Source organism: Mixophyes fleayi, chromosome 8 (assembly GCF_038048845.1).
Source record: "Mixophyes fleayi isolate aMixFle1 chromosome 8, aMixFle1.hap1, whole genome shotgun sequence".
Classification (NCBI taxonomy): Eukaryota; Metazoa; Chordata; class Amphibia; order Anura; family Limnodynastidae; genus Mixophyes; species Mixophyes fleayi.
The window spans coordinates 30,385,846-30,403,246 of NC_134409.1; the positions used below are offsets into that span (position 1 = coordinate 30,385,846).

General features: G+C 38.7%; 1 protein-coding gene across 1 annotated transcript in view; it reads right to left on the minus strand.

The window, feature by feature from the left end:
• The window catches only part of XPR1 (xenotropic and polytropic retrovirus receptor 1), an 84,496-nt gene extending 67,321 nt beyond the window's left edge, over window positions 1-17,175 (minus strand). The window contains exons 1-2 of the mRNA XM_075182277.1: window positions 16,775-17,175; window positions 4,863-4,914 (exon numbers count right to left, since the gene is read on the minus strand). Of these exons, the coding sequence (XP_075038378.1) occupies window positions 4,863-4,914; window positions 16,775-16,843 (121 nt within the window). The 5' untranslated portion in view covers window positions 16,844-17,175. The remainder of the gene's footprint in view (window positions 1-4,862; window positions 4,915-16,774) is intronic.
• Between the last annotated feature and the right edge of the window lie 226 nt (window positions 17,176-17,401).

Below are 17,401 nucleotides of genomic sequence, written 5' to 3' on the forward strand. Positions count from 1 at the left end.
ACTTGGGTTTCCGTACAATGTGAGAGCGATCATGCATAAAGATTACCCTTAATGTATATCAGCGTGGTAACATCTAAGTGGTTTTTATTCATGGTGTCCTACCTTCCTGCAGAGCTGGGCTTTATAACTGCCATCATTCTGTAACTCTAACATTAAATTACCCCGTTCTCGGGCATCACATTTATTTTAAAATGTAAAATGTTTTAACATGAACAACTTTTTCTTTTAATATCGCAAATGTAAGTTGTTCAGGGCAAACACCAAGATGTCTTTCTATGTTAATGTGCACGCACCGTGCCCAACGCTTTAATTTGCCCAGACGTTAACATACAGGAACCAGGCAGTGAAATCTGTTATTTTGTAATATTGTTCACTATTACAGGAGAATGCTTATCTCAGTTTTCTTTTTAATAAAGCAACTGTATTTCTTTATCTGCAGGAATGATACATGGTCCTGAGCTAGACATGTTACATTTATATTTTGGCAGCTCAGCAACGATCTATGAGGTTTTCAATTTATAAGACAATTTTGTATTCAGGGAGAGTACTGCAATGAAATGTTATTGAGCTTGTGAAGGGAGCGTGAATGCAAACCGATATGTACAGAGATTTACAAATCCCAGGTTGCACCCAGCAACAATGTAAACTTGCGACAATAGAGACGTTATACATATACACAACGAACTGGGAGAGCACTAAAAGCTCCAAAATTAAAGTGGAGCCTGACCCCAAAAATATTTGACAGAATGTAGACTATAAATTGTACAGTCAGGCCCGTCTTGCTTGTGAAAACAGCTGTTCTTCTTCATTCCGAGGTTGCTCACTGCATGGTGTCATTCATTCCCACATGTTAAGTCAGTGACTTAGATCAATAATCAATAATTGTCACCAGCAATGTAAACAACATATCTGGTTGTTAATATACAATTCACTTAAAATAGACAATGAAAACAAAGTGGTTCCATTATAAAGATTAATTTTCGTCTCTCAGGGTCCGGGTAAAAACATCATCTATTTATATAGCACCACTAATTCCGCAGCGCTGTACATAACAGCATCACCCACTCATAGATCATCAGGTCAGCTCCCAGCCAGCAAACTAGAGTTCCACAACTGGTGCAAGTCAACGTACAGTATCCATTTATCAGTTTCATATGTAGAACTAGAGATGTCTTTAATGGAGTTTTAAATTTAGTTTTGAATATCGTCAAAATAGTAAAAGGAATGTCCTCTCAGCTGTTTCATTCAAATACGTCTACAAATCAGTTATAACATCAGTATATATGTGATTATATACATCTAGAGACAGAAATACCAGTACGCACAATTAAGAAAAACTCTGTACAGATTGTTGGTGGTAAAGGGGGAGGGGCTTGTCTGGAAGAGGGTGTTGCACCGATGGATCAGGGCATGTTGTAAAGTATGTAATAACACTGTCTAGTGACAATATTACAGCCTTCAGGCTGCCTCGTTGCTGCAACAAATAACGGATTTACCGCACTGCTCGACTGCTTTATTGTACCTTAAATGTTTGTTTAATATATACCACTGTAAAAAGTTTTCAAACCAAGTGCTGTTGTGCTGCATGTAGAGATGGAGCAACCTTCCTTTAGACAGGTGCCGTGCATGTCACATGACACACCCATCACACCAAGGCCTCAAACTCTGCTACACTCACAGAGAAGTATGAGTGGGTGGTAGGGGAGAGCCGCCAGCACACTCACTACACGCTAACAGAGGACGATTGATGCGTCTGTAATACAGATCACTTTCTTAGGCAGAGATTGATCAAGCAAGGGGTATTTATCTTCAGCACAAGAACATAAAAGTGAAACAAGTGGCTTGTATGAGATCTGAGCCTTCCTGCATGGAATACTTCAAACACGTGTAATTAAAACACAGGAAATTCTTGCAAGTGCAAAAGGTGGTTACTATTTAGTAAAAGCAGCAAACAAATAAATCAAGTAACAAACAACCATTCTCCATCGCATAGAAAGAAAGGAAATTCAGGGACAGAAGTGCTTCTGAGAAGAGAAGATAGAAAATAACCAGAAAGAAGGTTAGGGGGAAAGAGGTAGCTGCTTCTATAAATACATTTTGTAATAAATACACAATACAAAGTGATTCGATTCTCATAAAGTATTTATCAATTCTCTGAAGAATGTGGGTTTATTATACATTCTGGTCAATTTACTTTCAACAGAAAAACAGTTTCCGCATCTTCCTGAAAAAGGGATTATAGACCTATCATAACAAGCACAGTGTAAAAATTATGATGTACAAACATTTGTTTATGCAAACAAGTCTCCATTTGCTTTTATTTAGATGTCTTAGGGATTCTTTTTTTTCTTTTGGACTGGAAATTTTATAACTGTCATATTAATAAATTGTAGATTGTCCTTATAATAATAAAAAAAAAAAAAAAAAACACCCCCTCATAATGAAATAGTAACATCTCTTAGATGACCAATTCCATATATTTGACCGTAAGGACTAGATGTTCTTCTAGTAATGCCCAGAACACCTCGTGAGTGAGCTGAGAAGGAACGGGAGCAGGGGAACAAAACAAATGCACAAGACAGAAATCGCCAGTGGACCCCGGGCAGTGAGGCAGATAATCACAATGAATAATTTACAGGCACGCTTTCATCCTGGACGCCCTGAATCCTAAGGAGTCTGGGGAGAAGGCAGCACATCTGCTAAATGAGCGGAAGAATCGGGGAGGAGGAGGGGAGAGTATAGTCCAGCTTGCGGTACCTATGCAATTTATAAATAGCACACAAGGAGATACACTGAACTTACTACCAATATTGCTCATCTTTGTCACTGAGCACCTAAAACAGGCGCCCGGAAGGCAAGATGGGAGAATTTAACTTCTAAGAATAATGGAGTCGGAACTTTTACTAGGCAACAAGAACACTTTAGCGGTAACAATAGTTTACACTCTGCTTCTCAATCACCACTGAGGGCAAAACACATCAGAGATTCCCTGGTGCAAACAGCAAGCAAATGTAAAAACCCTGGAATGGAAAGAAAATCCTCTATCTGTTCTTGAATACAAACTGTTGACTTTATTCCAGTAATGCATTCACTGTGCACCAGGGGACGTATGAGAAACATCCCCACGTGATTTACACTGGGCAATGTAGTACAAACAAACTAACTGACTGTTTATAAACCTACGTTATTCTACTACTGAGAAGCCAGAACACCCATTTATAGAAGTATAAATGATCTACAAGAATATCAGCATTATATATAATAAGTTAGATTTGGAAGGGGGTGGAGATAAAATATTTTACGTTAGTAGAAAAGCAACAGAGATATGAGCCTAGAGTCTAACAAAGATGACTGTATACGGCATCTTAGAGCTATAGTACCAGCTCCACCCAGTGCTGGATAGACATCCTCAGGCTCTAGATGCTGGTGTTGTCAGCGTAGGGACAGCTTGAGATATTTCTCACATGCCTACGAACCTGCCACTACTAGGGCACAGCTGTGATCTACCGTCTGCCGACCCAGTGCGAACAAATGCCGGGAGAGGAGTGAGCCAAACTGGAGCTCAGCATTAAGGAGGAGAGGTGAGAGTGGCAGGAGCACGGCTTTATCACAACGTCAGGGCCTGAAAGTCTGCATAACACACAAAGTTCTCAGTCTGTTTACATTGAGAATTCTTGTTAGACAGAGGTTGTGCATTTGGATGTGAACTAAGAAACATTGATTCCAAAAATACATTCTAAAAAAAAAAATCCACACTGGCTCTCTGGGAAACAGTTGGGATCGGAACATCGTATTAATGCAAGAGTATAAAAATGAAGAGACAAGCTACATACGCAGAATCCTGAATCATCATTACCCTATACTTGACCCCAGAAAAAAAACAAAAAGAAGACAGTACACACACATGGAAGTGTGTAGTTACCCACCCACAGTCATTTGGGTGGCCAATTTTGTTGTTTAATGTCGGACACACATGCAATCCAGAAGACTGCCAGAATGCCCGGGACCATTGCTGGGCATGTTGGTGAAAAATCATCTGACTGAACTAATATGCCCTAGTCAAGCCAGAAGAAATCCAACACGTGTGGCTAATATGGACATGGATCCACCCAGTGTAGGGTCATCTTTAAGGTGACTATATACGCTGCAAGTTTCATAGCATTTAGGATGTTTTAAAGTGACAATCCCAACAAACATCAGATCAAGAACCTTCAGATGCTGATAGGGACTAGAAAACAACACAGTTGGATGAGGACCATTATTTCATCATGGGATCGAACTATTCAGCATGAGAGACTAGATCTGTCCATGTATGTGCGTCTTAACACCAAATTGGAACTAAATCATCATCTGATTGGGAGGACAATGAGTGCAGAAAATCCGGGTTGGAATAAGTTAGTCGCCGTCACCAGCCGACTGCAATAACTGTGTTTCACGTGACCACATACCTGCGATTTGGTCATCCATGTGGACTAATAAGAGTTTATTTATTATCTCATCACCTTTACTTGGTGTGTGACTTAAAAAAGGTCTAGCAACAGAATAGTAATTGTATGGATGTTAAAAGGTAAACATCTAGCATAATTAAAGTTGACCTGTCAAACTATATTTTTCTAATTCAAATAATAAATAAGGATGTGACTGTTAACACAAAAAAGGATGTCTGTAAATAACCTTTCTATGCAGCTTTCAGCTACTAGAATGGTCTACTCCTCCTACTTTGCATACAATGCCAATGGCAGGACCAGAGAACAAGAGGAAAACAATGGAAATACCAGTGAAATGGTTCTCTGTAAATAGGGGCTGCATTGTCCTGCATGTTAGTTTAGGCCCAAATAAATAAAAGACAAACGAATGCTTACCTTCTATAGATGGGGCCTGGTCTTGGGCAGCATATAGCATCTCCTTGAAAGCCTAAAAGGGTAAAGTACATATAATAAGTTAGTTAGTACAGGTGGTCTAGTCAAACTGAGCCTATTGAAAGACTTTCTTGACTGAAGATAAAGCTAGTTAATGAAGAAACCGTCACTTAATTACAAGTCAATGCACATTAAAATGGACACAATATGAAAATATACTTCAATAACATGTACCTGTAATAGTAATGAATGCGGCAGTCTATGTACTAGTTTTTTTCTTCACATAGATGTGCCAGTAGCAACACAGCAACTTGGTGAGCAAATACATTTTTGCAGCAGAGAAGAAAATCTCCGCTACTTGCACAAACAAACGCCAGCAATTGTGTACACGAAGAGCCCTCTTTATGCTTCTAGCCTAGAATACATGCCAAGGTTTGAAGTGTTAGATACCTGGCTCAGTTATGGCAAGATAAAAAAAAATGACGAAGGGGAGCACTGCATTATTATTACATAGATTTTTACAGCGTAAACATCTTCCGCACTCTGTGAAAGTAGCTTCAGCGTGGAGCACATACTGCAGGCACCATCACTCCCTCTCCAAAATGAAATAGAGGAGGATATTTTTTTGTAGAATAGGCTTTGAAAAAAATGCATCACAGAGGTGGGAGATTCACTTTAAAAGTAAAACTCCATCTTTAGCAGAGCTTTTGTTAATTAAATATGCCGTATACAGATAGAAAATAGGGGGCACACACTCCCTATTACCAGAAACGGGGGGGGGGGGGGGGCAACTCAATCTCTATAAACAGCCATTGGCAGCTTGCAGTGTGCTCATTTTCCCAGCAGCAGGACAAGTTTCAATTGAATTAACAAATACTCCACTAAGGTCAAGATGTTCTGTAAAGACTTAGGACACTGTGTCTGGTTCTAAACAATAGGTACAGTACGAAAGGAGTCCTGGAGGTGTGACTGAAACGTGTTGATCAGAGAAGAGAAGGGGGGTATTTGTGGCCTAGTAGTTACTTCAGTGTGTGTTTTGCTAGACCATATTTTATGGACTTCATATATTTTAAATAAGACAAAACTAACAGTAGCTCTTACAACCAATCTTCTGCCTGGTTAGTATTAATTAGTACAAAAACATAAGGCATGTGCCCATAATACATTTAAATGTGATATGAAGCCACATGCAGATTGCCCCCATAATCGCGTATCAAAAATGTAGTTGGGTTTTAAATCCGCCATGTAAATAGTTGAGAATGCAGGATACAAATGACAAAGAAGTGGAGGTAGGATGTATGACGCTACACACAGTAAGGAACGGACATTAAAGTGTTAAGCTGGGTACACACTACACTGTTTTCGTCCAATAATCGGCTCAAACAGCCAACATACGACCGCTCGTTCAAAGGTCGGGTCAGTGTGTGCAGTGACACGATGGTCGAAAGTCTGCCCAAATGGACGATTGTCGCCTCATTTGGTTGGTCATACCGTTTAATATTTTCGTTCCAATCTCGTTTCCGTTGTGTAGTGTGTATAAACTTCCGACCGATCCACAACAGTGAGTACGAAATTACAGTCATTGCTCACGACAACATGGCTGTAAAAAGTCGCTAAAGGGACGTCTGCTCTCCCCTTCATCGTCCTAAACAAGGCTAGTGTGTATGCAGTCCATGGACCGAGCGATCGGACCATCGATCGCATGTAAAAATCGCTCGGCATAAAAAGTTGGTCGAAATTTTTGTAGTGTGTACCCAGCTTTAGATACACTCTCCAGTAGAAGGTATCTATTAATCTACATCAGCTAGGAAGCGGTGTTTCCATTCTTAAAATATAATGAATTAAAAGGTTAGTTTTCTCAAATATATAAACGGGTACACACATGGTGTACATGCTCCTTCAATGCCAGAATTCTGCATTATTCAATATAATCTGTTTTGTGTTACAAAAGTAGCTTGTCAGGTGAAATAAAAAAAGAATAGGGAAAGAAAACTGTAATTGGTATATACAGTAAATGTATAGTCATCACTGGTATATGCAGTGCATTGATTATAGGTTACAGACTACAAAATAATGTAAAATATAAGAATTAATGCACTTGTAGAGCAAATGAAAGATCTTAATTTTAAAGGTCTCACCCTTTCATGACAATCCGTCATAGCAATATGGCAGTGACACAGCTAAAAGCATCAATTAAACTAAATTTAAATTTTAAATATAAACCAAACCAAAACCAAACACCTAGTAGCTCAAAACCGTTGTACCAACGTGCCAAAGACTGTACACCAATACAAAAACTTTTACCATTTTAATCAAGAAGAAATACAGAAAACCAACAAAAAGGTCAGCTTTGGGCATGTGGTCAATGACTTGCTCAAACACCGTCACACTAGCACAGTGATGGCTAACCTTTGACACTCCAGGAGTTGTGAAACTACAAGTCCCAGCATGCTCTGCCAGCTATCAGCTAGTTATCTACTGGCAAAGCATGCTGGGGCTTGTAGTTTCACAACACCTGGAGTGTCACAGGTTAGCCATCAGTGCACTAGCACATGAATAGAGAAGACCAAACTGGATCCAAAGACTTGACGATGTAAAAACTTGACTATTCATATGTGCTTACTGTGACAACACACACTGTAAATGGTACAATGTTTAGGGATGCAATAACCGTATCTGATGAAAGGCTTTGCAGTCCAGATTAAATCATTTCTATATTTTACAAACATATGATCATATCCCATAGAAATTGGAATATCCACATAATATCAACAAGTACAAAATCCAAGAAAGTGATAAATTACTAAAAATGAATATTTGGGACTGGCATAGACTACACTTTGAACAAAGAAAAATCAGTTTCAGGCGATATGTACATCATCATCTATGGCAGTCTTTCCAATTTATTTTCTATTAAAAAGAGAATAGGATTTGTAAAGCGCACATTTGATAAACGCACTGGTGCACAGATCTGTGTGCAGTCTTACTGAGCAACTGGTGCTTTGAATGAGGATCAAAGATATTCCAACACACATGCTCTTCAAGCAGCCCTACAAATTAACCTGTCATTTCCTTTCTGGCATCACCCAGCAGCTCCCGGCTGACAGAGAACACGCACACACAAAAAAACTAAAGAGTGGAGTGCTTTGGTGATAGAACAGAACTTCACTCCAGGACAGAAGATTCTACCACGGTAATATGGATATGATCATGCTAATGTATAGAGCTCGTCTATTTGTTTCCATTTATTTGTAAAGCACCAAATTACACAACGCTTTCCACAGAATACTGATCACTCACACCACTTCCAGACCTTTTGGAGCTTACAATCTAAATTTCCTACCACACAAGGACACACACAAACTAGGGTATATATTGTCAGAAGCCAATTAACCTACTACCATATTTTTGGACTGTGGGAAGAAACCCACGCAGACATAAGAACATACACTCCACACAGATAGTCATTATGCCGCCCACTATACATTAAAGAATGCAGGGTTTTTTAACCCGATTCTCCAATAAAGCTTTAAATATATATTTTTTTAAAAAAAAAAAAAAAAACACACCACTTTTTGCAAATTATACAATCAATATATTTTATAACAAAAAAGTCCCCATTTTATTTCAAAATTAGAAATAGATACACCCCCGCCCAAAAAAAGATAACGGTTATAATGGCAATTTCTGCTATATGTAACTATTGTACATAAAGAACACAATGAGGATTAGAATATTATAATTGGTTTTATTCCTCTGCTCATTTTGACCACAGTTTAATTTTTATAGAAGATTTAACAGCTTAAGATGAAAGGACAAAATCAAGTTAAGAATGCTGAATATAAGGAAAAGAGACTTCAAGCACATCAATTGTGAAAGACCTAAAATGAGCTTTGGTATGTTTTTGCTTTCCTAAGAAAATGCATACACAATGATTCATAGAGTGTTTATTAAATGGACTCTGGGATGTGATGCATGGAAAGATATTCAATTTATATTCATATTTTCATTCATTTTATATAGAACACAATAAAAAAAATATAAGTTCCTTATCTGAAGACAGTGTGCGATTCCAAATTGTAACTTTGTGAGCACACGCATACCTTAGCCAAACAACATGCCCTAACATACAAGGAAACAAAGGATTTTTTTAATGCTACAAGATACAACATAATCAGCAATTTACACATAAGCTGAGGCAGCATCAGCCTATGAATTTAACAGCTTACAATCTACATTTGCTCTGAAACAAAGGGTGACCTGGCCAAGGTCACAGGGATCCGAATTGGCAATTGAACATTGAGGAAAACAAACTGAAGGTTGCCCCCCCCCCCCCCCCTCCTTCTATAATGACAGGAACAAGTGTGTGCAGAATGAGGATTTTAAATATTTATCCACAAATATTACACACCACTTTAACTTAGGCTTTTAAATTGATATTTTTAACCAAATAGGACAGTATAGTTTATATCTTAGGAATGTTGTCTTCCATCGCATAGGACTCCAAATGCTCCATCATGGAAGTAAATTGTGGCAGACTAAAGACATAGCTTCACTTGACAAGTTGTGCTTTGACCTGAGGAAATAGACATGTCAGACCACATAGGCCTGCTCTTACCCTTGTGCAATGTGCGTTAATTTGCAACATAAAGATTTTTACCCTTTTGTCCTTACTGTCAACTCCCTCGCTTCACCATGAGAGCTTGTCATAAAACGAGGCTATCATTCGCAATACCATGCAGCCTGATTGTACAGGGATAGCCAACATCAATGAGCTATTACTGTCTAATACAGCCTCACCTTGGTAAATTATGCAAGAATTGAAAAAACAAAAAAACAAAAACAAACCACAACTCTGTATTAACAGAAACCTATGGGGCTGGGATTTGCCTATTTTTCTGCAAACGATGCACAGCGAGGCTTAAACTAGCCACCTGAAGAGCACAGAGGCACCCGGCTGAAAATAGATTCAAAGTGTAAACATCTGTTATTTGCCAAATCAAAATATAACCACATTCGTGTATTAGGATTCTGGGTAACATTCTATTTATGCAGTACACAAAATACCAGACTCCATTAACACGTCAACCTATCTTTTGGTACTACATTTATGGGACGTTATAAATCAGATAATATTTCCTTCTTTTAGATAAGTTTTTCTTGTAGTTTATTTTTTCTTTTTAAAAAAAAAAAACCAAAACAAATAATATTTTTTTTTTAAAATTCCAACCCTCATGTTGACGTATTGTACTCATGGATAAACAATTCAAGCTACTGGTCTACAAAATGGTTATTTCAACAAAGTCAGTAATCGAGAAATAAGTCTTACCAACATGTTTAAAAAAACATGGACTAAAATCAATACTCTGTCCTTTGGGATCTCCGCCTTTTACGGAATATCATTGCTGGCTTCTGAGATCAATTATTTCATGTATCTTACTGCTGGCCCTGGCTGTCAATCAACCACCTAGGTCAATTGTTGTTTAGTGCCACACTTTCCTCATGCTATACTTCACCTACATAGACTGCCAGACAACTTAAAAGCCCCGCTGAACTTCTGATATATCCGTCACAATGCCCAATAACAAAAAAAGGTTATATGCTCAAAACTAGCTGGGTGTAACTGGAAAGTTAATTGGTGCGTAGAACCTGAGAAGAGCAGAGGCAATGAGCAGCTATAACAGAACTTGTGTACCTGCCATTACACTAGGTACCAGGGTTATCCGTACCTTGCACAAACCGTACTCCTGACTAAGACGGCAATAACACAAAGATGAACCTGTTCCAAAATACCCACAACTGTGCCCTATCCTGATGTCTTGTAATGCTTCACTGAATAGCCTTGTGGGTAAAAGACTGCTTCCCCTTACTTACCCTGGAGACATCTCGAGCTGGACTCAGAGTGCATACCCAATTAACTGTGTGCAATCTCAACCCCTCTAGTTTCTAAAAAATAAGAGGGACTACAGGGAGGGGGTAATCATGATTACAACCGGACATTAGAAATCATCAGGCTATTGTGATGCTATCCTGCAGATTTATAGTCCGGCAGTGTGGTAATCCTGCTTCCCTTAGGTTTCGGTTATTGCACAGTGTCAACTATAAGTGGTATATTTACCAAGTCTTCTAAAAAGAAAAGTAGAGGTGTTGCCCATAGTAACCAATCAGATTCTAGCTATCATTCTCTAGAATGAACTAGATAAGTGATAGCTAGAAACTGATTGGTTGCAATGGGCAACACCTCTACTTTTCCTTTTAAGGTTTAGTAAATCTACCCCTAAGGTGTATATTAATTCTAAAAAAAAAACAGCGCAAGAGGTCTTCGGAACAGCCGGGAAACACCTCACAAATTTTCTCTCACAGAAATAGCCCACATTTTTGCTCACGCCCCATAGAAGTGTGAGCAAAAATAAGCATATACGTTTTGTGTATACAACGGTAAAAATACACAGCCTCAGAACATCGCAGCCAATTGAATTCTCCCCTAAATGTTCTTACACAGCTGACTATTTCACCTTAGAAAAAGTTAAGGGGAAATGTTTTTTTTTTCCCCTGGAGGGTTTCTTTGTGGCGTTTGTTTTTAGGATAAGTTATCCTTCTGCATGTTCAATGGTGCCTTACATTTACAAACCTATGGCTCAATTGTGCATTTGAAAATTAACATTTGTGGGCAGTTACAAATTACCTACAGTGATCCCCTATATAAGTCCACAATCACTTAGAAGCAAGCAAATTCTCTGGACAAAAGTGCATTAACATGTTTTAAATTAGATTACAGACTAACAAAATAATATTTTGCCCTGCTTTGTAAGCTGGTATTATAAAAGGTGGGAGCACTGTATTATATTTTATTTATCACAATAGCTGTTAGGAAACTTGGCATGCATAAAATATCTTTGCAGGAACAGCGTCAACAGTCAAGGAACTAATATTTAGTCAAATGTCTTTTAATTAAATGTGAAGAAATTTCTGCATGTAATGATTAAAAAAGGAATGTTAACAATAAACTAGATTCTCCTGCAACAGCTCATTCCACTTCCACACACACGCGAGTGCCTAAAAAGCATTTTAACAGAAAAATGTTTATGAAAAAGAACAGTGCCTAAAAATGATAATGTGGGCAAGTGGCCTTCACATTCAATGAAAGTAGCAACAAAGGACATACATTGCCTCTAAACACAGCATTAAGCCAAGGGCGCTCCAGTGTAACACTTGGATTCTGGCAATGTACTAGCAATTAAAACAAAGTAGCTAATAATGTGGTGTGTCAAATAAAGACACACCTTTCATAATACAATCCAATGCAAGACAATGCATATTTGACCCAGAACCTTAGTCTTGCAAATAATACATAAAACAAAGATTCTTCACTAGATAAATAGAGGAGTGCATGCACATGCCAAAGCCTACCATGGATAAGCAGGGGCAGCCTCAATCAAGTCACACTGTGGCCTAATATTATCTAGTGAATATCATTAACATGATTATTATTTTGGACCCTGCGGATGGTATATTTACATTAATGATTCCTACATCAGGAAGGTGCAGTGCTGAAACACAAAGATGAATGCTAAAGCTGTATGCCCTCTCCCACAGAACCCATTAACTAAACATGACAGCTATGATGAAAAACGAACCTGAGCTAAGCAGTATGAATAGAATTCGGTTCTCGTTTATGGGATATTGCTGAATGAATAGGTTGGGCATTTTATTTTGCACTAGGGGATCTCTATCTCTCAGAAATAAAAAGATCTACTTTTGTAAGAATCCCAAGTGAATAATACACATTCGGAGGTGCTTTCTCAAGATCATATTCCACACTAGGCAGCCATGTAGTCAGTGATCCTGTTCCACATATGTATCCCCAGCATTGTAATACCATGAGAAGGTATACCAGACAGACATGTCTACGTTTCACTGGATGGTCCCTAGACAAGAGCATGCTGCTCTTAAGCTAAGTACACACTACGGAATATTTCCCTGATGCGATATGTTTAACGATTTCACCAATGACAAACTCCTGATCAGAATGTCGCTCCATGCATACGATAAAACATGATCGTGGGAGTGTACACAATAATGCAATATCGGACCGAACAGTTGCTCATCGTGTGATTGGCACGAGAATCGTGTGAAAAACCTGTTGTGTTAGTTCAATGTACAAATATATGTACAATACAGTGTATAATGCACATTCTGGTACAATAGCATGTACGGTCATTCAGCAGCATGACTCACTTTACACTGCCAACTAAACACATTTTACCAATATTATTTGGTTTAACCCTATATACCACACAAATTCAGCTTAAATCATTTAGGCATTGACCTTCTTACTAACAAAAGCAAAAACATTTGACATGTCGGCACTTCAACCTCATTGTCCTTTTTTTATTTATTTATTTTAAATAAGCCTTTTATCTTCCATATGTTTATAGAGCTCCATAAAGACTGTTAGTGAATGACAAAATAATATTTTTAATCAAGACACATAAAAAAAAAAAAAAAGCTGCGTTTCTTTTAATCTGATAACAAAAATGGGCATCTGCTTCAACAGTTCAATACCACATCCAGCGAATATATGCTAAAACCTAGACACAGGTGCTGCTGTGGTCACCGTATAAACATACTCAATAGATTTCAGAAGTACCCGATATATTTTTAAGTACTCCAGCAAATCTCAGTGCCAACCATACCTACATCAACAGTGACCCCAGGTCATTGAGTATTTTTTTTTTTCTACATTTTATCTTTAACAGCTAATTTGCAAATGCCCCCATCCCCATTCAATCATTCTTAGAATCCCCATTGTCAGATCAGAGGTATCCCAGCAACAGCTGGGGCTCTCAAACCTTTGATCATATCCATTAGGCAGGACTTACAGTCAGAGAGTTAAAGCCCTTCCTTTTTCCCCATTTAGGCTGCCTTCAAAGTAGACATAACTTGATATCCCCCTCTCTAAATACTGGGGTGTGTGTGTGTGTGTGTACCATCCCCCCAACTGCTCCTCCCAAACCAGTTACTGTATCAAGTGATAAATCCCACCTTTCCAACCACAATGCCCACTAATACCTTGCTACCATCCTCCTACCTGTGATACCCACAGCCTGTTTGACCTGTGCCAAACGACTAATTCACATGCGAAACTGTTGTGTACTGCTCCTATTTCTGCCACTGGTATCCATGCAATCATCACAGCGTGCATTTTTATATTTTGTGGATTTTCGGTTTCACAACTCATTTGTTTAATATAATCCTCTGCAAAAAATAATTACTAGAAAAGGTCATTAGTGTAGAAGGATTTATAAACAAAAAAGAGAACATTAATATCAATTTTGGATTCACTGGAGTGTGCAGTTTCAGAAAAGATATGAGTTGGGGGAGCAGTACGGTGTTAAACATTGTGATTTTAGGATTCTCTAGGGTGTTTGTTATTTTGTAAATAATTCACTTGTAATCCTTCTTGTGTTTGGATACTGTGGTACATGTGTTATGGTAGCTGCATGCATGCGATACCAAAGTTACCCCTTTTTTTAAATTTCTTTTATTTAAAACCATCTGATCTATTTTTGTCAACATACTATACAAACAATTAAAAGAAAACATGATTTTTTTTTTTGTTTCTTGACGACATCATAACTTAAAAAAAAGATATGAAATTCAGTTCAAGTGCAATATCAATGGAAAGCAAAACATTTCTTGTAAAATATATATTTATGCCTCATGTGCATGGAGGCATGTATTCATGTGGATTATGGTTTAAAATGACATATCAAAATCTTGTAAGATTGCCTGGAACTTTAGGCGATCCCATTTTCTCATACCTCTAGCATGGAACGGACTAAAGCAACAATGAGACGTGTGTCACTAAAAGGAATGCTGCACACAAATATTTTCTTTGCATCTCCTTGCATTTTTGGTACATGTCATGCACATGTATTGTAAATCCATTCAACTATGTTTCAGTGCATTACACATTCTATGTCCAAAATATCAAAAAAAAAAAATCAAAATCTCTCCCAGATTCAGCCTGTGATTGCTAATCTAGGAGATTATGTTTAAGGTTTATTTTCAGATTTAATATCCACATCCTGCCAGCTACGCAATTCTTCTGCGTGAGACTATATGGAACCTCTAAACAAAGACCGTGGAGATAATTTAGCACCATAACAAAGAAAAGCAACAAAATATGCTAAGTGGTTGTTTCTGTTCCTCTTTATATACCCTTTGTGCTAGATTTAAGTCATTTTATACAATATATCTGTAAACTGATATACACACTAAGATAGATAGACATACATAGACAGATTGGTGATTATTTTTGGTCAATTCCATACTACATTTGGTTGCACAGTGAAGTAAGAGGAGAAACAGCTTATAGATAACATAACTGCATTCAAAATATTGTATTAATGCATCCACTCACATAGGTTACAAACATTATCCAGGCACTGGACTACTGGAAATAACATTCTGGGAACATTTCAAGTTTTGAAGTTGTCCCAGTGAACTACATCAAGGACAAGTGATCCTATTTAGAATGGGTAGCACTATTTATAATTTACTGTATTCTAGCCACAATAACACTGATTAGGAAAAATACAAAAAGTGAATAGCAAATATTAACCCCTGCAATGTCCTGGCTATAACATCAAAATACACCTTTTTAAATGAACTCAAAGCTGACAATCTAAGAAAGCCTCATGGCATTGGTGTATTCAATAAAAAAAAAAAGCACTAATTTCAATTGCATTTATGTAGCCAGCCGTCCATTGAGAATCAATCATTGGCTCCTGAATTCTTCTGTATGTTTTTTTTTTAACAAAATAAACAAACATGTCCTTGATTCTATTAGCTTATTGTGTTTACCTTGCCTTTACATAACACCTTGATTTATCAACTCTGAGATGATACATAGCATGACATTCAGAAAGGTGTGTACCAGTCTTACCACTCTGTCATAACACAATCTTTCCATATCCTGTTCCAGATCTGTTTTTTTTGTTGTAAATAAAATTATATACAGGATATAGGTTATTTATATATAGGATCATATTTATATATAATGATAATATTAGACTTCATGGTTGAAACACCTATAGACTCAAACTTTTCAATCCCTCTCTCACTCATTATTCCAAGGGTTTAAAAAAAAAAAAAAAAAAAAAGAGCTGAATCAGCTACACAAACACAAAGCAAATACCCCTAGCAGGAGGTATCTGTTTGTATCAAGCTGTCACACCTCTTCTCCCACCTTGTCTACATTGGCAGATTAGGTGCTTTGATAATCGGATTGTTACTAATCGCTGCATGTCCTTCTCAGTGTGTAATTACATTACAGTTTTACTGGGCTATTTTCAAGCAAGTAATACAGAAGTTGACAAAAGGTAAGCAAAATATTTTAATATCTGGAAACCATTGGTTGTAAAGGGGCGGTGGGGGGGAATGCAGGATGGGCAAGTGGTTGCTGGAAGTGGATGTACTAAGGACACAGTGGCTGAGTTGGAAGTACCATATTATAATCAGTAGCATAGCGTGCATATGGGTGTGAAGAGGCAGAATACACCTCCTGTATTGACAAAGTATATTCCTCAATATAATTTGGTCCCATTTGTTATTATGGTAAAGGGTCATCTTACCCCAGAGGTACCTGTACATGGACTGGTTGGTGCAGCTGACCTATGAGCTGAGACATGCAGCAGGTAACAGTGTCTATGGATAGGAGTATGAATATCTAGAATCAACTTGTTTCTCCAGCTCCTGTGGAACTACAAGACCCAGCATGCCCAGTCACGATGCTGGGACTTGTAGTTCTACAGAAGCTGGTGAGTGACACATTGATGAGCTGTGGCTTATTTACAAGGAGAGGATAAACGTCTTACGGTCAGTCATACAGCGACATGTACCGCTCTCACCTCATATTGTATATACTGCTTCCTCCACTCCGGGGTGATGTGAGCGGACAGATGCTCTGCGAACTTCATCCTGAGCCTGGGCCCTCAAGGGCCCCGCTCCCGGCCCTCAGGGACCCGCTGCTGCCTCTTCCGTTGCCGCTGCCGTTGGATCCCGGGGACTGCTCCGGCTCATGTGTCCCGCACCGTCCGGTCGCCTCCCCGGTTGTTGGCGGCGTGTTGCGAAACCTTCTCCTCCTCGCGTCCCTGAATGTTCCGTCGTGTCGTCTTCCTATCCGCTGCGGGAACCGGTCCTGCTGTCTGTGACGCCGCTCTCTGGCTGCTTCACAGCATCTCCCAGCTCTGCCTCCTCACTGGCCACGCCGCCATCTTGCCAAAACTCCCACTGCGTCTGCGCAGCTCCCGCCCACACTCAACGTCAGTGCCATGGCAACCGCATACTCTGGCAGTAAAGAAAGTAGGCGTGGTTTACTATGCAGCAACCTCCGAGCCGGGTTTGATGGAACCAAAGCATTTTACATAGGGCGGGTTTGGCAGCGATACCACGCCCCTTCTGTAATTTTGGAGCCTATTGTCTTGCTGCACCTCTTTATGGGCGTGGTTAGCACATTCTCCGCCCTCATGCTGGTT